At 48.7% G+C, this 21240-nt stretch overlaps 9 protein-coding genes across 9 annotated transcripts; 4 read left to right on the top strand and 5 right to left on the bottom strand.

Annotated features, from left to right (window-relative positions):
- Positions 1-31: 31 nt before the first annotated feature.
- On the bottom strand, positions 32-1926 carry LTR84_007775 (uncharacterized protein; the record flags this gene model as incomplete). Its single annotated transcript, XM_064851327.1, has 4 exons — positions 32-785; positions 835-956; positions 1019-1320; positions 1380-1926. 4 exons carry the CDS (start codon positions 1924-1926, stop codon positions 32-34), a joined length of 1725 nt encoding a protein of 574 aa, XP_064710330.1.
- Positions 1927-3371: 1445 nt separating this feature from the next.
- On the top strand, positions 3372-4272 carry LTR84_007774 (uncharacterized protein; the record flags this gene model as incomplete). The annotated part of the gene is made up of 6 exons (XM_064851326.1): positions 3372-3418; positions 3477-3559; positions 3632-3688; positions 3756-3866; positions 3971-4076; positions 4149-4272. The coding sequence occupies 6 exons, from the start codon at positions 3372-3374 to the stop codon at positions 4270-4272; spliced, it is 528 nt and encodes a 175-aa protein (XP_064710329.1).
- A 1837-nt stretch (positions 4273-6109) lies between these two features.
- On the bottom strand, positions 6110-6933 carry LTR84_007773 (uncharacterized protein; the record flags this gene model as incomplete). The annotated part of the gene is made up of 2 exons (XM_064851325.1): positions 6110-6795; positions 6843-6933. 2 exons carry the CDS (start codon positions 6931-6933, stop codon positions 6110-6112), a joined length of 777 nt encoding a protein of 258 aa, XP_064710328.1.
- A 1053-nt stretch (positions 6934-7986) lies between these two features.
- Positions 7987-9219, bottom strand: LTR84_007772 (uncharacterized protein; the record flags this gene model as incomplete). The annotated part of the gene is made up of 1 exon (XM_064851324.1): positions 7987-9219. The coding sequence occupies one exon, from the start codon at positions 9217-9219 to the stop codon at positions 7987-7989; it is 1233 nt and encodes a 410-aa protein (XP_064710327.1).
- Positions 9220-9922: 703 nt separating this feature from the next.
- On the bottom strand, positions 9923-12157 carry LTR84_007771 (uncharacterized protein; the record flags this gene model as incomplete). The annotated part of the gene is made up of 1 exon (XM_064851323.1): positions 9923-12157. One exon carries the CDS (start codon positions 12155-12157, stop codon positions 9923-9925), a length of 2235 nt encoding a protein of 744 aa, XP_064710326.1.
- A 793-nt stretch (positions 12158-12950) lies between these two features.
- Positions 12951-14471, top strand: LTR84_007770 (uncharacterized protein; the record flags this gene model as incomplete). The annotated part of the gene is made up of 1 exon (XM_064851322.1): positions 12951-14471. The coding sequence occupies one exon, from the start codon at positions 12951-12953 to the stop codon at positions 14469-14471; it is 1521 nt and encodes a 506-aa protein (XP_064710325.1).
- Positions 14472-15442: 971 nt separating this feature from the next.
- HTB1 (histone H2B) lies at positions 15443-15984 on the bottom strand (the record flags this gene model as incomplete). Its single annotated transcript, XM_064851321.1, has 3 exons — positions 15443-15621; positions 15677-15748; positions 15813-15984. The coding sequence occupies 3 exons, from the start codon at positions 15982-15984 to the stop codon at positions 15443-15445; spliced, it is 423 nt and encodes a 140-aa protein (XP_064710324.1).
- A 737-nt stretch (positions 15985-16721) lies between these two features.
- On the top strand, positions 16722-17296 carry HTA1 (histone H2A; the record flags this gene model as incomplete). The annotated part of the gene is made up of 3 exons (XM_064851320.1): positions 16722-16774; positions 16896-17188; positions 17244-17296. The coding sequence occupies 3 exons, from the start codon at positions 16722-16724 to the stop codon at positions 17294-17296; spliced, it is 399 nt and encodes a 132-aa protein (XP_064710323.1).
- A 2005-nt stretch (positions 17297-19301) lies between these two features.
- Positions 19302-20918, top strand: KGD2 (2-oxoglutarate dehydrogenase complex E2 component; the record flags this gene model as incomplete). Its single annotated transcript, XM_064851319.1, has 5 exons — positions 19302-20018; positions 20071-20463; positions 20520-20702; positions 20750-20827; positions 20880-20918. The coding sequence occupies 5 exons, from the start codon at positions 19302-19304 to the stop codon at positions 20916-20918; spliced, it is 1410 nt and encodes a 469-aa protein (XP_064710322.1).
- Between the last annotated feature and the right edge of the window lie 322 nt (positions 20919-21240).

The raw sequence follows: 21240 nt of genomic DNA, 5'->3' as shown, positions 1-21240 counted from the left end.
CGTCAAGTCCACCATTGCCAATCCAAGGAAGTTAAGATAGCAGAGGCCGATCCTTACCATTCCAGGCACTTTCGAGCACCTTCTCACATGCAGCGGTCAAGATGAATCGTCTCATGATCACTTTGGTGCCGCCCAAAGATCTCGACCGACAGAAATAGAGAACGACCTTCTCGAGTATACTCCAGCAAATGGGCTCACATTCAAAGGGTGAACCTGGCGTATTCTCGCGTGGCGAGATCACGACCGTCGCAGTGCTGAGACATACCCAAGCCAGAAGATTTGCGGCGTGTTCGTCATGCTCTTCCAGGGAAATAGGCATCAGCTCATGTATGTATTTTTCAATGTTCTGGGTAGAGATCTCCCAGCATGGCTCGTCGGAGGATCCCGCGAGAAGGGTCATGAGAAGTGCAATACAACAAGCTCGCTCGATTTTTGATAAACCTACTTCGCCCAGGAGCTTTTGACAATACTGCACAACCAATAGACTTGAATCTGTGGCCATGCGTGGAATGTTCGTATCATCACGTGGGCTCGATACTTCGTGCCATTTTGTTGTCGTGGGATCGTCGTCATGAGAGTCTTCATTCGAGGTCGGAAGGTGCATATCCCGAACTCTGCTCAGAAGCACGATGATGTCCGACCGGAGCCGTTTCTGCAAAGCCAGGAGTCGGAAACCGGAGGGTATGGAGTCGATCAGCTCTCCTGGTGTGAGAATCTCGAGAACTGGCCGAGTCGAGTTCGCAGGGTCTGTCTGCTGGCAAAAATCAGACCAAAAGTACTCGAGACTAGATCAAATCAGCGTGCTACACGTCCGCATTGTGAAAGACTTCTGACCTGACGATGCTTGGTCTCAACAGCTTGGGCCAACCCAAAGCATCGACGCCGCCCCTACTTGAAACAATCCTCCTCAGTGCGTGGAGGTGAACCTGGAATGCCACGAGGTCATTCCTGATGTACTGATATTGCTCTCAGTACTGGTACTTGCAATCGAAAGTGCAATCCTGGGATTCAATCATACCTCAACACATATCAATGCTAGGATTGCAAATAGCGTCGCATCTTCCAAGTCGGACTCGCCATCATCCACGAGCTTCCGAAGCTTTCCAAGACATTGTCCATAATGGTACATGGTGAGATGGTCGACTTGACCTTGAGGAAAGTTGTTGAGGGCCAACCGTGCCCGGGATAACGTCACTATCGTCTCGAACATCAACGGATGTTGTAGAGAATAGCGAAAATAACTCCTCACGATTCGCATTCCGCCATCGGGCGTGAAGATGTCAGGGCGAATTTTATGGAAGGGAACATAGTAGTGGAGGACTTGTACCCTGTATCAGCAGCTTTCGAATCGAGCGGCATAACTGGTGTAGTTTACTCACAGTAGTCTATCGCGGCAGGTATACTTTCGCGGAACTCAATTGGGTACGAGTTAAAAGGGTCATACCGAAAGCCATGTCTATCTCTTGGGAGTTTAGTCGGTAGGAGAGTCGCGTCATACGGCCCAGGTGCTTCGGCCTGATGCGAGGGTGGCTCTTGGCAAATTGAATTGTGTTCTTGGAAATTCGCTTCTGATGCAGTCCATATCCCAATGTCGGTCTCCGACGTGCTAGTAGAGTCGTCTTTATGAAAAGAAATTGGGTCGGGAAGGGTGCTTTTAGGAAGTTTTATTTCCAGCTGAGAATGCTCAGATTTGGAGCTTAACCTGAGGCTCGAGTTCAGACGTTTCCTTTTATGGATATGTCGTTGGACGTGAGAGCCAATGATACGGCGACTGGGTCCCTGTCTGGCTCGATCATAATGCTGGTTGATGAAGAGCAATTCGTCGTGCACCTTGGCTTTCTGTGGCGGGGGTTGTAAGTTGGATATGTAGCCTGTGAGGCTCTTGGTGTCTCTGGTGGAAATTGCATCACCAGAACCTAGATCCATGGTCTTCAGTCCGAATGTATGCAGCGATCCCGCAACTTGAGATTGGATACGTGCATACTAATCAGAAAAAAATCCAGATGGCTCCTTGAGGTAGTAGTAATAGAGTGAATGACCAAGAGGGCGTCGCAATTCAACTCCCGAGGGGCCTCTCGATCCAACGGCCATCTTGAAGATCTGATATCTCGGTAAGCCTTTTCGGTTGTTAGCGGTGTAGCTGGGTGACTACAAGGTAATAAGTAAGTACTAGTAGCTTGCGTCAACGACTGGACCCTGGGGGCGGTTTTCCCACTTATGTGGACCGAGGTTGCTGCGCTGACTAACATCTAAATCCTCTAAGTTAGCAACTCAACGGCCTAAAGTCGCCCTTGCATCTCATTCCCACTGGATGACGGTCCCGAGAACATGAGTCCTCTGATTCTGATCTAAGCTAGTTGCAAGATTTGTACTGTTCGGACGACAATCGCGCAATCGCCAAGGCGCTCGCTCCTATTAATAGCATATTTGATTTCCAGGGCACTATCTTGTTTAGTACTTAAGTATCTAGAGACTTTTTCGATCCAGATATTGACCTGAAGTGTCTAGTGTTTTTCTTGGAAAGCGTGAATGCCCGGAGTAAGTATTCTGTACAGAAAGTCACCTCTAAGAGATAAATGAATTCCCCAGGGAGACGTCCCTGAATCGACGTATCAAATAATTAGAAGTCCGGCTAAATACTACTCTAAGGAGGATAGCATTAAAGCCTCATGAAGCAACAGCCAATATCTAAAAACCCAATTACATCCACTTAGGGCTTAGTAGTAGCCACCAACACCCCTCTCTGTTCCCCCCCTTGTTAGTCCTGGAACATTATCTGGAGAATGGTAGTACTTAAGTAAGTATATAGCAACTCCAGAGAAATGGACTAACCTACGAGTTACTAACTTAGCATTTTGACTTAGTACTTAGTACTTACTAACGACAACCTCGACTCGCATGATTCGAGCAGTCATCAGCTTCTTGAATCATCCGCACAAATTGGTAACACTTGCGACATCCGTCGTAGGCTAGGACATGTTTAGCTACGGTATACGTCTTCCTAAAAGCGGCCCTCGTTTCTCATTCCTTTGTGGCACACTGCAGCACAAACGACGCCACCTGACAAGCCCCCACCAACCAGGCCATCGTCTATCTTGGTATCAATATGGGATAGCTCAACGACCGTTAAAGCTTATCCTTTCCAAGTAGCCGTGGACATGCTCGGTCATCATGCAATGCAGCACGATGACAAGCCATACGAGGCTCTTTGAAGCCCAGACAGTGATGGTAGAATACTTTGCTGTATTCGACGACGGATATATATACGATTGAGATGGCATGAGAGGTCCATAAAATCTAGTACTGGTCCTTACAACTCAGGAACTTGAAGTAAGAACTCGAAGAATTTCTTGCACGCAGAAACAATCATCATGGCTTCAAACCCTCCATCAGTGGAAGACCTCATCTCCCGAAACAGGTATGTTCATTGCTGTGGGAAACCTCTCGAAGTAGGGCCAGCGTTGACCGGCGAAAAGCAAGTATGCTGAAGGCTACACCAAGAGCCATTCTGTGGACGAAGTCACACGCGGTGTTGTGAAATTCCCATCCGTCATCATTGGTACTTAGATCTCCACTCGTCGAAACCCGCTGAAGCCGGAGGACTCGGCACTCCGTAGCTGACTGTACGCAGTTTCCTGCTGTGACCCTCGCTTGATTCCAGAAGAATACGGAATATTCTCGCGTGAAGGTAGGAACTATGTTGGCTCGAGGTACTTAGTAATTTGTATCATGCAGGCTGATGGGTGACGGGCTAGAATACGTCGTTGTACGCAACGCCGGCGGTCGCGCTGAACCTGCGGTAAGGGATATCGTGATTTTGAGCACCATGACGACCATCACAGATGTTGTCATCATACACCACGTTGGTATGTCACCCGTTGCGATCAGGGGAAGCTCTCAACTTCAAGTTTCATCTCCAATTCTTGGGACTAGTACACAGTGTTTCATGCTAATACTTAGTATCTCCTAGATTGTGGCATGACACATTTGACCAATGCAGCAATTCGTGAGAGCCTCAAGAGTAGAGGTCTTGGAGATGACAAGGTCGACACTTTCGAGTTTGGCGAAATCAGAGAGTCAGTACTTGCTTGCTTCCCCTTGGTTGCTGGTCGATGTCCACGCTAACTTTCATGTCTACTAATTTCCAGCCTTGAACAAAGTGTACGAGATGACCTGAAGTTTCTTGAATCGTCACCATATATTGCGAAAAGCATCAAGCTGCATGGATATGTGCATGATATGCTTGATTCGGGCCGTCTGGTCAAGGTATAAGAGATAAATCATTGAATGCTAAATGCTAGTAGATGTCAGAACTAGTACTAAGAACTAAGTAGTTGTATGTATAAAACCTTAGCATTATAGCTGCTTAACACTACTTAGTATTCATACCGATTTAGGACATCGCAATACCATTAGTATATTAGTACTAGTACTGTACTAGAAGTACATTATGTAAGTACTCACAATTATACTGTAGTGTTCACTGAAACGTAGCACTAGGATTTTTCAATCGGGGAGAGTTCAGCCCGGCTGTCCGCAGGTTTATCGCAATTTCTGAGGGTGTACCCACCTTACAAGAGTTTACGACCAATCCACCCCAAGAGCTTTCCACAGCAGGCACAGGGAGCATGGCTTGTCCACTGAGAAATCCTTGCGCCGCAATGAATCTTGCGATTAATATTCTTCGGCAGTCGGTTTCTATAAAAGATGTTGTGGTAGCTCAGCTATCACTTGTCGACAGTATCACGCGGTTGATGCTAGAAATCGGCAAGGTCGCTCAGATACTTCTAGCACGGGACTGAGTAAGTATAAGTACTAATTACTCAGTACTAAAACTTCCTTCTTGAAGTACGTACTAAGTATATTACTACGATAGAAGGGTACTAGTAATTCTATACTATATGTTATGATTCGAACTGTTGCCAGTGTCTGACCAAGTTGGTTCCTTGGTAGGGTGGGTACTAGAGAGGTTTACCAGAGAAGTAAAGGGAATCCCTATTCGTCGGACTGTATCTAAAAGGTAGGGGTTAGATTGATAACGAAGTTGACTACAAATAGTCCTATTTAGTGTAATAACTATATATATATTAATTCCGTGATCTATATACTCTATTTCGCCTTGTAATAGAGCTTGTAGAGCCCGGTAAACTACCGCTCCACTAGGGTCGAGCTCTATATAGAGCATTTCTGGGCGATATAGAGTTCTTCCAAGTTTCGTGATAAGGCTCCCTTGTCTTCGGCGCACCTTCCCTCTTTCGCTGGCCTATACCGTATGACCGTGGTTACGGTCTAGGTGGTAATACTATATTTATAGTATTTGTTACTTTATGTATATAGAATAGCGTCTGAAAATACTAATAAGGACTTAGTACTAGCGATGATGGATCTATCTATGAGTACAAGTAACTATATTTCGACGTAAGTAGTACTAACAAATCTATAACTCAATAAAGACTAGTGTAAGTACTAAGTACTCAATACCTATCGTCTTAGAGAGGCGAGGCTAAAGATTACACAAAAATTACCTTCTCTAGTTAGTATACTAAGAAACCACCAACTAGACTACTACTTAATATTCTAATCCTCGGTACTACTACTTTAATCGTGGATAAGTAGATCTCCATTATATAGAAGCTACGTGTTCTCACTCCCACAGAGATACTAAGTTTATGCAGCTCAAAACTACTTAGTATCCATAGTCAAAATAGTACAGTCAAGATTTAACAATCAAGAGAATCTATCCTGCAACGATCTATGGCGGGTTTCTGCTGAGTCAATAGCACGACAGGCTCGGCCATGGGTGAGCCAGAGTACGAACGGCGTTTACGTACTAGTAAGTTTTTGGTAGCAAGTACGAAGTACTAAGTCCTTAACTGAATTCGTACTCTGTCGAAATGCGAAATGAACGAAAGAGACGATAGTATATCAAATTCTGCATTTTTAATCTTTGCTTAGTGCTCACAAGACAATGGAGACATGGAAAATGTCGAGGCTTCTGCGCAACGTTGGTCGGTCCTTTGTCCCTGCCTAACGAAGCATGCAACATACGAAGTTGCTGTAGTTCTCACAGATGGGGACAACATCCTTGAACCTACTGATCTATGATCTACTAGTGCACAATGGTGCCCGACCATTGAGAACAGTCAACCTGAGTCGCAGTGCCAATGGCGAGGCCAACACCATTATTACCGAAGAATGCAGCCTGGGCACCGCTATCACTGCAGAGATCGAAATTGACATTGGCGCCATATTGGTTGGTGCCACTGAGACCGTTCTGGGAGCACAAGGGATTTCCTTGCTTGGGGCACAGATTGTTGATCATGACAACGATGCTGGTTCCTGCGTTGCTTAACTTGTTTCCGGAGGAATCGGTTTGGCCGGTAATCTTCCAGCAGGTACCACAAGCAGGACCGGCGCCGGCACCAGGCCCAACGCCGAACAGATTCTCGCTGGCGGCGGCACTGAATCCTGGCCAGGTGTAGAATGCACAGGCAGCAGTGTTCGTATTACAGTTGGGAGATCCGAATGTGTCGCCAGCACCATAGTGGGTAAATGAGGCTTTATAGGTAATTCCGCCTCCTGTAGCAGGGCTTGTTGAGGTTGAAGGCTTGCTAGTGCTAGTCTTGGTGTTTGCCGGTGGAGTGCTGGACGTCACTGGCGGGGCGGGCTTTGACGATGTCGCTGGAGGGTTTGGTGCGTTGTTGGTCTGGAGGCATTGAGAATACCATGGATTCTGGACCACACAATTCCAGCCTGTCTGACATGTTGTGCCTCCGGTCCAGCTAATTCCACCGCCTAGACGAATTAGTGTTCGAGGAGATTGGGAGAGTCTGGGTACACACATTGCTCCCAAGGTCCTTGGACGGCTTGAGAAAGTGCTGGGCATGCAATAGCTGTCGCAGCAAAGAGAAGAAATCTGGTGGTGTGGTGCATCTTGAATGAGTGTGTGCTTTTGTTCCGGCTTGCGGAGTAGGATTTGAATCAATTGAGTTGATGTAACGATCGGAATTCTCGACTGAGCGTGGGAAAACGAATGACTGAAGACAACGAATGAATCTCGATCGACGAGGAAAAGAGTGACTGGATGCTTGGGAGGCTCAGGTAATGCCGAAGAAGGCGAACGATGGAAATATATACTAACATCTATCACCTACCTACCATCTGTGGATTTTGTTCCCAGCGAACGAATGAGCTCATAACCTCAGGGGACAAGGCACATACGTACAAACATGGGCTAAGTACCAAGGTATTGAGCGGCTTACCTAGATCCTTACCCCTGTCTTTAAGGCCGTCATCACTCAAGAGTATGATATCGCAACTTCCAAGCGAGATCTGTATTGCGAAGCCAGCTGGATTACCCTTGAACGAATTGTCGCACCACCATTCAGAACTCAACTCGAGTGCACACGTGGTACGGGTTGAGAAAGCACAGGGGTATGAGGTAAAGGGAGAGACGACCAGGAATTGGGCCAAAAGAGTGTGGTTAATTTTGGTCGAAATGTGCACAAGTGTATCGGTACCGGGAATTTGATAATTTGATCCTGAAATCTTCCAGTCGGAGGCCAGCCGGGGTTCATCCATGCTCTGAAACAGGCGGTGGAAAGGCTTATCCTAGATAGACGAGCAAGATCCCGCTAGGAAAGGCCCATCAACGTGTTTTTGTGGGCCACACCTGGCTGGACATGAAACGCTCACTTGTAAAGTTCATAGTTGCCATTGATCACAAAGTAGCTTATGCCGGCTGAAGTCTCGGTACAGTGATTATGTGCTCTCATGGATGGCATTTATGCAGCCAGTCGGTGATGCTCTTTCTTTCGACCAAGGCGGGTCCATGCCGTGGAGCCCAATTTCTGGAAACCGGATCTAAAGCTCTCAAAGAGTCCTTGCTCATGTCGCCAGGGCCAACTCATTTTCCTTTGGATAGTCGAAGACTTATTACTGCTGTGGTCTCGTGATGTGAGAGCATAGATGCAGTTCGCATTAGACCTAGTCTAGATCGATTGTACCGACATCTTCTATGTATCGTTTCTGTCTCGCGGAAGTGGTCCACCACAAGTAGCCTGATGTGATCCAAGTTCTCAGCAAGAACGAAAGCCACCCACAGTCCTTCTGCGTTTCCCAACCCCAGACGGACTCGTCATATGCAGCATCCATTCGTACTCTTCGTTTCTTCTGATATGCATCAAAGACTAGCTGCACGCCTTTTGGTTGATACTTCTGCAAAATACGAGCGAAGAGAATGGCGTCCTCGAGCGCATATGCCGTACTTTCACCTTGCGGGGGCATTGCGTGCGCGGCATCTCCGAGTAATATAGCACGCTTCGATGCCCAGTTGCCTCTGGGTGCGAGTTTGTAGACAGGATATAGGGACCAATGCTCGGTCGCCTCAATAAGTGGGTCGAGGAACCTGATCGCACTATTTCCAAATCGGTCATGCACATTTCGTTTAATGCTTTCTTGTTCAGATCCTCGAGCCTTCCAGCCCTCCCTTGACACGACGTCCGCGGTCTCCATGACCCCTGCTATGAATTGCTGCTTCCTGGTTGACTCGAGGTAGGAAGTCATGAGGCTTCCACGTTGGGACTGACAGAGGCCTGTATCTTGCCATGGGACCTTATCTCCTTCTGCGAGATATGCAAAGCCGAATACGGTGGCGATACCCGTGTACTCCGGTGTCCGCTCTGTGTCTACCAGTTTGGATCTGACGAAGGAGTGTATGCCATCACAGCCTATGAGTATATCGCCTGCGAGACTGGTACAATTGTCGAATGTGACGGTAATCCTGCTGTCATCTTCTTCGAGCTTGGTTGCTTTTAGACCATACTTGATATCAATGTTGTCCAGAGCCAATGCCGTCTCCGAGAGAGCCTGTAACAGATCCGACCGCATGATCCTAAGTCCTTTGAATGCGGGGTCACCCACTCCTTTGCCAGTGTTCCCAGTAAACTTGATTTCGCCTAGTCGTGCTCCTGTGTAAATGGTGAAGAGCTCGATTTTATCGATGTCGGCGCCATAGTTGTGTTTTCGGATGCGTGACAAGACTCCGAGGTGATGGAGACAGCGCAGTGCGTTCGGTGTCAGGCCCACTGCACCTCCGATGGAGGATGGCTCAGGTCGAACCTCGACGACGGTGATGCTTGGTGGCTCGTCGCTCCATTTCGACAACGAGATTGCCGATGCAAGTCCAGCAACACCAGCACCGAGTATTATTATCTTCATTGTTCAGTGCGCAGTTCTTTTGCTTTCTGTGTGTCTCTGCGATGTACTCTTCATGTCGCAGTGTAGTGCCGATTCTTCGATTGTTCGAGGCATCATAGCAGTCCTTCGTAGGCCTTTATGTAGAATTCACTTGGCCTGTGGATTTTCCCCCTTTTAAACAGTGCTCGTATGTCATGTGAACCAGTGCGTGTTCCTGCTAGCTGCGTGTCGAGAAGAGGAAGGTGGTCGTATTTGCGGGATTGTGATTGGAGGGGTGACCAGGCAGAGCCCAATTTCCAATGTTATATTCAACTGCGGGGAGCACTGCTGTTGCATCCAGCCACCACTCCAGTGCGAATCACGACGAACCGAGGAAACAAAAGCGAGAAGAGAGTGGTACAATAGCGGCCTCGTGATGCCGAAGTCGGTGATGAATTAATTTACACAGCTCTCTCTATCAATGAAACGAATGATCCACGGGAGCAGTAAGCCACCCAGGACGCCCCCCGACAGGCACCAACATTGGTACCTGAGTCTAGTCTACAATACCATGAACCCCGAACTGGCTGACTTCGAGGAACCTCGCCATGCACCGTCCGAAGAGGAACAGTAACCGTGTTCAATCCATACAAGGCCAGCACTCTTGAGTCATGAATCGAAAAAGGCCCAGCACACCCCGGCCGAAACACAATAGCACCGAGGCGATAACCACAAAAATGCCAGATCAACCCAGACCAGCTTTGGTGGTCTTGACAACGTGCTTGATAACATCAACACCTCCTTGATTAGTCGCACCAATTCCCATACCACTCGACCAGCCCATCCTCTCTAGCATAGCCCGGCCTTTGTTGTCCGTGCCGATTTCTGGAGCAGATGCACCAACAATGTCACCATTCATGTATGTTGCACCAGACATGACACCTCCACCACCTCCTCTCCGCACCTTCACAGAAGTGAAAGTTCGACCGCCGCCTTGCCTCGGAAAGTACTTTCTGGTGTTCATCAACGCATCCACTTCCCAAACAGTATCAATTGTGTACACTGGTGTGTGGGTTGTCTTTGTTAGGACCGGAAATCGACCGGTTGCTTCTTTGCCCTCCGAGCGAGAGTGTAACTTGAGCGCCTTTGCCAAGCGATGGACGGAAGCTCGCAAGGTAGAATCCATTGGGGCCAGTCTCAAAGTGTCGACTTCCTGTGCTAGAAACTGTCTGATTTCAGCCTTGATTGCACTAGGGTTGCTGCGTTCTGCTGCCTCAAGGAAAAGAACCTCACGCTCGCGCTTTCGGGCAGCTTTCTTCTCGCGGTCGTTGCTCCAGGCATTCTGCAACTGCGCGGCAAGCTCTGGATCATCCACACCTAGCTCGAATGGTAGATCTTTCATGTTGCGCCCCTTCCTCTTAGGTCGGAGACTGGGACGATCGAAATCCATAATGTCGAATGCGCCATATGGATCTTGTTCCAGTGCATCAGCGAAGGCCTCAGCAGGTGGAAAGCTGTCACGAGTCCGCCTATTGCGTTTGGATTTGACCCGGCTCGAGACATGCTTCTTGGTTGAGAACGGAATGAAATCTGCCTTGCTAAGGAACTCGTCGTCATCGCCAGCACCGTCAATCTGATCATCAAACAGCAAGAGTTCATCTCCGCCGATGCCGAGCTCTTCTTGTTTAGCCAGCGCACGAGCAATCTGTTCATCTGTCATACGAGCCGTGTGTTTCAAGATACGCTCATTCTCGGCGTCCTCTGACTCGATATCATCAATCAGATCCTCAAGGCCATCGTCCGTACTTTCTTCGTCCACTTCGTCAACATCAGTATCGCCACTGGTTTCTTGTACCTTCATAGCACGTATTTCTTCGTAGATACGGATTTCAGATCTGGCTGTCTGAGAAATCAGCCTCTGGCGTGAAACCCATTTCGCATCACTTGCGGTCTGACCGATTGCAGTAACAAGATACTGTTGACCAGTTGGGCGGTCTCTGTGTCGTAAAACCTGGGAGATCTCGTCCACATCATCATCTGTGGTGGGTAGATCATCGAAATCACCAAGATCAGCTGAATCCCAATCGATAGCTTGATCAATACCGAGAAATGGACGGGTGTTGGGATCTCGTAACTTCGTTTGCACCTTGACATGTGTTTCTGCAGAACCATCATAGAACCTGAAATGTTCCTTGACCCCAGCTGCAGGACCGGACTTCGCACCGTGGTCATCTCCATCATCGTCATCGTCATCGTCGACAGCCATGTTTGCGATGTAGTCTTGCATGATGGCTTCGTCACTGTCGGAGATGGGCTTCCGAATTTTCGGCCTACCTCTTCGGTCGACTGCACGTCTTGGATATGCGTGTTTCTTCACTGGTACTGACGGCGAGGCAGCCCTCACGACTGGGGGACTAGACGGTGTGGTGTCTGCAACTTTACACTCTGATTTCGGAAGAGGAGAGTGGCTTGGTCGTGACGAGGGTTTTGAGCCGGTCACGGGAGTCAAGGTGGACTTCAGCCGACCAGCGAATACAATCTCTTCTGACACCTCTGACGAGAATGACTCTCTGTGTTTCGTTGGTTCTTGTGTAGACTGTTCAGGTTCGTCGACACGGTCCGAGAGTGCAGCCAATCCTAAACGTTTGACGATTTCGGCCGTGTCTTCCTTGTCGTCTGGGATGTTCTGCACTGCAACTTTATCTCGATCATCTATTTCTTTGCCTATAGTTTCTTCTACCTCTACCTCGGCCTCCTGCCGAGTCAAATTGCCTGCACTGACAAAGAGGACTCTTTGATCTCTGAGTTTTGTGTTACCCCAACCAGCATGACGTTCGGTGTTGCGGGCTTCTTGGGACATGCTAAATCCACCACGAGGTTTTGGATCAGAAAAGTCTTGCCAATCGTTGGATGGAGGGGGTCGATTGGAAGGGTTGGGTCTCTTGCTCTTTCGAGCAAAAGCTCGCTGTCGGGCCCCCATCTGGCGGGGTGTGAAGTGGCGGTTTGTGTTCAGAATCTGTTACTCTGTCAAACGAGGGGTGAAAAGCTCTCTTAAACAGGACGCTTGATTGATTGTTGGCAGTATGATGCAAGTGATATGCGAAACCAGTACTCAGCACTAATACACGCCATTATTGAATAACATGATCGACTCTGTGTCAGGAGGAGTCACGAACGATGAAAGAGACGAGACAAAGTGACTGAGCGGTTTCAATGACGATCAAATTACTAAAATCAGACTAGTCCAATGCGACAAACGCTAACGAGATCTAGAATCCACTAAACGCTTGGCAATGACTCTGAACCCCCGGAACAACCTGACCTTCCGTTTCCAGGCGCCTCCCTGCGCATCATTCCCTCTTCGCCGCCCGCCTGGCAAGGCTGACGTCTTCCCATCGATAACCTACAGTTCAAACGAAACCCAGGCTTACGGATCCAAATCATCGTTGTGCCTCTATCATTCAATCGAGGACATTGGAACTCCTGGGTTCTGAAATTTCAAACTCCGTTAGCAGTATTCCACACATCCCTAACATCTTTCAACCCTGGAAACCCTCCGAGCTCTATTCTACCACCCCCATCAACTGACCGCTACTGGCTACCTCCCACCAAGCCTCGAAATCCAGGAGTCATCGAGTTTGACAGGAGAACCGACCACATACATTCTGGTGCAGGGTTTGGCTTCCGGTCACAATCAGCAGCACCAACTCAATCCAATCGACTTGCTGCATGCGTTGTCCAATACTTTGCAGACCCTCCCCGTTCAGGGCATCATGAACGGAGTTGACTACAAACGCTTCGTGCGTTATTTTTACGACCCTCCGCCCAAGTATGATGACATGTCCGGTACTCCAGTGTGGCTACTAGGAGAGGAATACAAATCCACACCACCAAAGCCTGTTAGTACCACGGATCATGATGATGTCGTTGAGGTCGAGTCATCGAACGAGTCCCACGACCCTTCAGATATCAGCGAGTCCACGGCAGCCGAGATACAGCCCCAACAAACACAAAACACTAGCAGTGGCAGTTTCGATGATGCACAACATGTCTCCGGTAACGATTTACCTTCGTTATCAAATGATCCTGCCGATGGTGGGTGGCCACATGCCTTTTTAGATGACTTCGAGTCTCGAATATGGATGACCTATCGATCCAATTTCACTCTTATCCCCCGTTCACAAGATCCTTCCTCAGGCTCCTCGATGTCATTCTCCGTGCGACTTCGCAATTTGACTGAAAGAGAAGGGTTCAGCAGCGACACAGGTTGGGGATGCATGATTCGGTCAGGACAATCACTACTGGCCAACGCTTTAATCATGATACAACTCGGTCGTGAATGGAGGCGGCCCCAAGCGATTACAGCTCCATCTGCAAACACTTCCACCCCAGCCTCCTCGCAATCTGAAGCCCACATTCTCTCGCTCTTTGCCGACTCCCCCGACGCCCCCTTCTCTATTCATCGATTTGTCCAGCACGGTGCATCCGCGTGCGGAAAGCATCCTGGGCAGTGGTTTGGCCCATCAGCCACGGCCTCTTGTATCAAGGAACTCTCCGCAGAATGTGCTGCGGCAGGTTTACGTGTATATGTGACACCGTCGGCATCGGAAGTCTACGAAGATCGTTTCCGCACTATTGCGGCCACAAGCGCAACCGATGCAACCATCAAGCCGACGCTCATTCTTCTGGGTATAAGGCTCGGGCTTGACAGAATCACACCTGTGTACCATGAAGCTCTCAAGAGCTCTCTCAAATACCCACAATCAATTGGCATAGCAGGTGGACGCCCCTCATCCTCCCACTACTTCATTGGGTGCCAAGGGGACATGTTCTTCTACCTTGACCCCCACGAGACCCGCGCCTCTCTCCCATTCCACGCCAATGCATCAGAATACACAGAAGAAGAGATCGCAACCTGCCACACACGTCGGCTGCGAGGCCTACGGATTTCAGAAATGGATCCGAGTATGTTGATCGGATTCTTGATCAAGGATGAGGCAGACTGGGAGGACTGGAAGCGGAGGCTGAAGGAAGTCAAGGGCAAGGCTATCGTCAACGTATATGACAAAGAACCACCGGTACCTGGAGAGACGAAGGAAAGGAAAGAAGCCGTCGATGAAGTGGAAACATTTGACGATGAAGACGAAGATGATGAGACCGTCACGGTCACAGGTAAGGAAGAGGCCGAGGCCAAAGCTGAGGTACTAGGTCCGGTCTCTGATGCACCTGCTGCGGTCACCTCTGGCTCCGCCCAAGCACCCGCTATACCTCCAGCCACGGAGATGAAGACGTGAGGAATGAATGAACGACGGATGAGTATAATTTTCTGAACAGGATCACGTTGGGGTGTTTGGTTTCCACTTGGTCGCGCGCAGACAGGACTGCAATGCAATATAGGTATCAATCATATCAGGTTCATTTTGTAGAAGGCAGGGGAAAGTCGCGTGATATTCCCCCTCTCCAGTTTCCACAGACACATTGAATTCCCGTAGCTCAGTTGCAACCGACCCCTTCAGTCACACAAACCGTATGTCGTCTATCATACCACCTAGTATAGATGGTCATCCTTGCCTTGGCTTGCAAAGCCGGTGGCCGTTGAGTTCACGTGTCAGCCCAGCCGCCGCCCAAGGCCATCTGGTCGGGTGGGTGGGGAGCAGAATGCGCGTGCCAGTGCCACGCCCGCCTCGCCCGCCTCGCCGCCTCGTGGTGCTAGCGCGTCATCGTGGCCTCGACGCGTACCAAAACAAATGAATTTCAATCACCACCCGAATACTTTGTTGGAATTTGATGTGCCAGTGCTCTCGAGTCAAGTGTTTACAATGTTGTAATCTACTTTGGAAAAAGGAAAAGGATTGAATGTTTAGAGTCATTTTGATTTCATGCTTTGGATTTCTGTAATCATATCCAGACCTGCTCAAAAGGTCAAAGCTGGAGTATGCTGTGCTTGTCATGCCTTGAGCCTGGTGAAATAATTGTACATATTTCCCACCATGTCAGATGAAAAGCAGGAAAAGGCTCCTGAAAGCATGACCATTGATGATTGATGTGATGAATAAAGGCAGGACTCATGTCCATGAGCTGCAATTCATCTCGGTATTTCCCCATTCCCATGACGCATCATAAGTAATTGTGTTCTTCAAAACCCATTTAGAACACCTGTGATCCGATTGTGCCTCAACCCCATTGCATAAGAAATCACACACGCAAAAACCCAAGAACCCGAGTGACGACCCCCATGTTGGAACCCTCCATGGCTGTGTCACGTTTACTTGCTTTGGGAAGAGTACTTGGTAACAGCCTTGGTGCCCTCAGACACGGCGTGCTTGGCAAGTTCACCAGGCAGGATGAGTCTGACGGAGGTCTGGATTTCTCGAGAAGAGATGGTGGATTTCTTGTTGTATGCGGCAAGCTTGGAAGCCTCAGTGGCAACGCGCTCGAAGATATCTTGATGAGAAGTTAGAAGATGAAACAAGATCAAACGATTTCAGACTGAACTCACCATTGACGAAGGAGTTCAAGATGGACATGGCACGGTTGGAGATACCGGTATCGGGGTGAACTTGCTTGAGAACTATGAATGACGCGTCAGTATGTGATAAATGCGATGAATCAAACGCGATAGACTGAGGACTCACCCTTGTAGATGTATGAAGAGTAAGTCTCCTTTCTCGTCTTGCCTCTCTTCTTCTTCTCTCCAGAAGGAGCGGCGGCGGTCTTCTTGCCAGCTTCTTTCTTCTCAGCGGGAGGAGCCTTAGCCGGGGCCTTGCCACCGGTGGTGGGCTTCTTCTCAGCAGCTTTTGGAGGCATTTTGGATGATGGAAGTGCGAAAACGCGTAAAGGTGATGAAGATGAAGATGAAAAGTGATTGAGAAGTAAGAGTGAACTTGTGAGTGAGTTGTTGTGGATGGATGAAGAGAGAAAAAAGAGGAAGTCGCGAAGTGCGGATGGAGGATGGTCTTATACCAGGCGCAAGTGGGAGAGGGAGGTGTGGGTTGATCAGAGAGAGCGAGGTGCTCAGAGGCAGGGAGGACGGGTTGATCTGGGTAACGGACTTGGATCAATTTCTGCCTGTATTGTTATCGTGTCGTTTTTGAGCACTTTTGGTCCAATAGATATGCAGGATCAGTAGTCTTGGCAGTAAGATATCGTACGGCCGCGTATGACATGGGCGTATTGTAAAACACAACAGAAAGGTCAGTTTTGATCATCCACAAGCGCCACCTGTGATTGGCTGCAGTGGACTCAATGATCCAATAATTCGTGATTCTGATTCTGATTGTGATTCTTCCCTCCCAGTAGCCCCGTTCTCCGTCTACTGCAGGGTTGATCTGGAGGCGCGATTCTGCTCTCCCACTGCCCGCATCGCCTGCCTGTCCATGTTCTTATAACTTGCTTCCCTCCCACCCTCTCGTCAACGCCTTCCTTCCTCTTTTCTCTTCATCCATCCTCAACCAAGCATTCATCACTCATCAACTCACGTCTACCCAGACTAATTCCACTCTTCTTTCCCATCCCAAACCCCAATCCAAACAAACTTCATCAAAATGACTGGAGGAAAATCTGGCGGCAAAGCCTCTGGCTCAAAGAGCGCTCAATCGTAAGTCTCCCTCGTGCGCCTTCAAAAGAACGTGTTTCATCTTGGTCCTTTCCCTTGGATGACGCGTCTTCTGAACCCATCCACCTTCTCCATCCACAACCAATGCTAACTACATTCACAGCCGATCCTCAAAGGCCGGTCTTGCTTTCCCAGTCGGTCGTGTCCACCGTCTCTTGAGAAAAGGCAACTACGCTCAGCGTGTCGGTGCTGGTGCTCCAGTTTACTTGGCCGCTGTCCTCGAGTACCTGGCTGCTGAAATCCTCGAACTCGCTGGCAACGCTGCTCGTGACAACAAGAAGACACGTATCATCCCTCGCCACTTGCAACTTGCCATCCGAAACGATGAAGAGTTGAACAAGCTTCTCGGACACGTCACAATCGCACAAGGTGGTGTTCTGCCCAACATTCATCAAAGTGAGTTCACCTTGTCTGGTCCATCCATCCACTGTGCTAACATTCATTCTTCCAGACCTGTTGCCCAAGAAGACTGCCAAGGGCAAGAACCCCAGCCAAGAGCTATAGGCTTGATTTGGTTTCTGGAGCGGGTATTCAAAGGGAGTTTTCATGACATGCAATCGCACAATGGGGTTATGGGGTTGGGTTTGGTCCTGGCAAACAATCGGGCCATTTCAGACTTTGCTTTACGGTTCAAGGGTTGTACATTACATCCATGCTTAGTATCATCATGATCATGGATAGCAGTGCAACACGGGGTATGAGGAAATGCGAAAGGCAAGGCCGACAGGCTTTGCAATCTGGATCATCAGAGGCAACTTAGTCAATGATCCAATGTCAATGGCAAAACAAATCATCAAAGCACTTCTTCTCGTTCCATCATTTAGTATTCGTGAAAATTCATCCTGAGTTCTTTGAACGAATAGTCTCTTTAATGTTCAACCTCGACATTGGAGATTCTTGCAAGTCTACACAGACACGTCGAAAAAGCAACGCGAGTTCAAAGGAGTGAATCATCCCCCATCGTTTTGTCTGAGAACTGTAGAACAATTGGATCGTTCGCAAATATATTCGAACACAGAGCGAGTGAGATAAAGTCATCAAATGCAAGGTTCAAGAAGAAAAGAAGCTCGTGTAGCAATCGTGGCATCTGGGAACCCCGGTGACGTGCTATCTTTCTGCAAATCGCGTTGCCCGATATCTCCGGTCCTGAACCCAACACTCAACGAGGGCGAACCTATTAAGATGCACTGAAGTCTGGAGGCAATAAGTCTCAAGCATTTTCGCATTTGTGCTTGGAACAAGCCATGAGTTCTACCGTGGCCGTTCGATCATTTGCTAATATGTACAATCACAGTATGATCTGTTTCCCCTTGCTTCCTTCATAATCTCTTAACATACGCCCTTGATGGAGGAGGTATGTCTGGTGCTGGGAGATTTCTTTCATACTTCGAACCTGTGCAACGATGGTCAATATAGATTCGTGGCAAGGGTTTGAGGTTGGCCTTGATAAGTACCTCCAGGAGCCGTTGGTGGCCTGTATGGATCGGGGTGCTTCCATTTTGCTAATAACTTTTCTGTCTCATTGAATAATATCTGGTTGCACCGACGCGTCAGAGAGCTTCGAACATTCACAAGGCGGTACCCGTACTCTTTTATGTCTCGGATCATTGATGTTTCGGTTGGCATCGAATAAGGAGCGAATGTAGACCGCTTGGCCTCGCCAAAGATTCCGCTGCACGGCCCAGTCGAGGGCAAGCTTTAAAGACCGTCGGTACAGAGACCTGTGCAGTTATGGTCAGTGATTTCACAGCTTCCAGGAGGATGGAGGAGCAATACCGGACTGCTTTGACGTGAGGAGAGACGGCAGACATGACGTCGTGTCGCAGGCGCTCTCGCGCTCAAGGGCAGGGAAATGAACGTCCTCAGACAATGGCTGGACGGATTCGTAGGTTTCCGTCTCAGTCGCAACTCCTCGAAGGTAGGTGGCGGTGGTTTACAAGCACTTGATGTGAATCTGTAATTCCTGCAAGTCGATTGGAAGTGAGGTTTGAGAGTCAAGGCATGGCTTGGCGGACGGTACAGACAGAGCTCTTTAGTGGGGACTAACGTCGTAGGCACTTACTAACTGCTCGAAATAATGGCACAGAGCAGGCTTTAGAGCAACTAAAGCGTCAGTCGGTGTCGCCTAATATGACTTAGGGGCTGCAGCTCCTACCTAAGGAAACACCCAACTGGGGCTTGCATGGTGTCGCTTCCGCGGATCCAGTTTGGCAGAGCAAAGCCACTGGGCACTCACAAAAGCTCTCCTAAGCTTGCCCTTCTCCGCCGCAACGTTCCAGTTCGCGAGCAGTATCCGCGATTATTGAGACTGTTCTTCCACTCTCCCTTCCCGTCTATATTCCTACTCTTACATTGCGCTATTGTGCTTTTTCTCTCCTTTGTCTTTCAGCGGGCGGGCATACCGCCATCTACACCGGCAGGACAAAGCACTGCGCCGTTGTGAAGCATTAGCGGTTGATCGTCCTCTGACGTACATCTCGACCAGCTGTTCAAGATATTTCCTCTCAACATGGCGGCTCTTCGACTACGACGTGCCCCTACGCTTGGTTCTGGAATTGCACTTCCTAGACGTACAACCTCATTACAACTTCGTTCACTCTCCCTACTAAGATCGTCCTCGACACCCAGGCAAAAATGCCTCACCAGCTCCCCACTCCCTGCCGCAACTACATACACCTCCCTATCACGTTTCCAGCAATTCAGCACCTCTCCTGCCCACTATGCAGAGACCGTGGTCAAAGTGCCACAAATGGCAGAGTCCATCTCTGAAGGAACGTTGAGCAGCTTCTCAAAGCAAGTTGGAGACTATGTGGAGCAAGATGAAGAAATAGCTTCGATTGAGACTGACAAGATAGATGTCTCTGTCAATGCTCCCCAGGCTGGCACAATAACGGAGCTCCTCGTTGGTGAGGGCGACACTGTTACTGTCGGACAGGAAATCGCAAAGCTTGAGCCTGGTGAGGGTGGCGGCGGCGGTGCCGAAGAGGCCAAGTCAGAGCCCAAAGAACCCGCCTCAAAGGACCAGCCCACGAGCTCGGATCCAGAACCTAAGAAGGAAGAAAAGAAGGATGATACTCCACCCCCACCAAAGAAGGAAGACAAACCTGCACCTCCGAAGGAGGAAAAGAAACCTGCTCCACCCAAGCAAGAGAAGAAGTCCACCTCTGAAGACTCAAAAGCTGGTATTGATTCACCATTTGGTAAGGGCAACAGGAATGAGAACAAGGTAGGTCCTCTGCTGTCTATTGTTGGTGAATAACCGTGCTGAATCAATCCAGGTGAAAATGAACCGCATGCGGTTGCGAATCGCAGAACGACTGAAGCAATCTCAAAACACTGCTGCTTCATTAACAACCTTCAACGAGGTCGACATGGGAGCTCTTATGGAATTCCGTAAGAAGTACAAGGACGAGATCTTGAAGAAGACCGGCATCAAACTCGGCTTCATGAGTGCTTTCGCAAAGGCAAGCGTGTTGGCTTTCAGAGACGTTCCTGCGGCCAACGCGTCGATCGAGGGACCTGGAGGCGGTGACACTATTGTTTATAGAGACTACGTCGACATCAGTGTGGCTGTTGCAACTCCCAAGGGTCTTGTCACTCCCGTGGTACGAAATGCAGAAAGCCTTGAGATGGTCGAGATTGAGAAGGAAATTGCTGAACTCGGCAAGAAGGTACAGTTTTCTTCCTTGACCTTGGATAAACTGGACAACAAAACTAACCTCTACAGGCACGAGATGGCAAGTTGACCATTGAAGATATGGCTGGCGGTACATATACCATTAGCAATGGAGGCGTTTTTGGCTCCATGATGGGTACGCCAATTATCAATCTTCCACAAACCGCGGTGCTCGGCCTACACGCAATCAAGGAAAGACCTATGGTCGTCAATGGCAAAATCGAGATCAGACCTGTGAGTAATTCCACCGCTTCATTTGACTTCGACTGACCCTGTGGTAGATGATGTATCTTGCTTTGACTTATGATCACCGTTTGCTCGATGGACGGGAAGCAGTGACCTTCCTGGTCAAGATAAAGGTAAGCATGAAATTTTCATATTTGGTTATCTTTTCACTAATAACAATGTCAGGAATACATAGAGGACCCATCAAAGATGCTGTTGGCATAAAAGATTTCTTGGCTAGTGCTTCATCTGTACAGAACTCAGCTACCAAAATCAATCCATGACGTGTATCACCTTTAAATTATACATCCTTGTTCATATTAGTGTCTCGTGTTTAATGAACTTTCTACGTCTTCCTCTCTTCTCGTGCTAATGGGTGCTGAACGAGGTTCGTTACCCATCTTATCTCGCCTTCAACCACAGTTTTGATCCTCTCACCGTGCCTATATTCCCAATGGGGTGAACATTATGGTAGCGATGGTGGGAGAGGCCTCCCCGTCAACAAAAGATTGCATTCTTGTGAGGTTTCACTACCCATACTATATGA

Source organism: Exophiala bonariae, assembly GCF_035927105.1.
Source record: "Exophiala bonariae strain CCFEE 5792 chromosome Unknown scaffold_3, whole genome shotgun sequence".
Lineage (NCBI taxonomy): Eukaryota > Fungi > Ascomycota > Eurotiomycetes > Chaetothyriales > Herpotrichiellaceae > Exophiala > Exophiala bonariae.
Note: the sequence above shows the minus strand (reverse complement) of the source record. Positions and strands in the feature narration are given on the sequence as shown.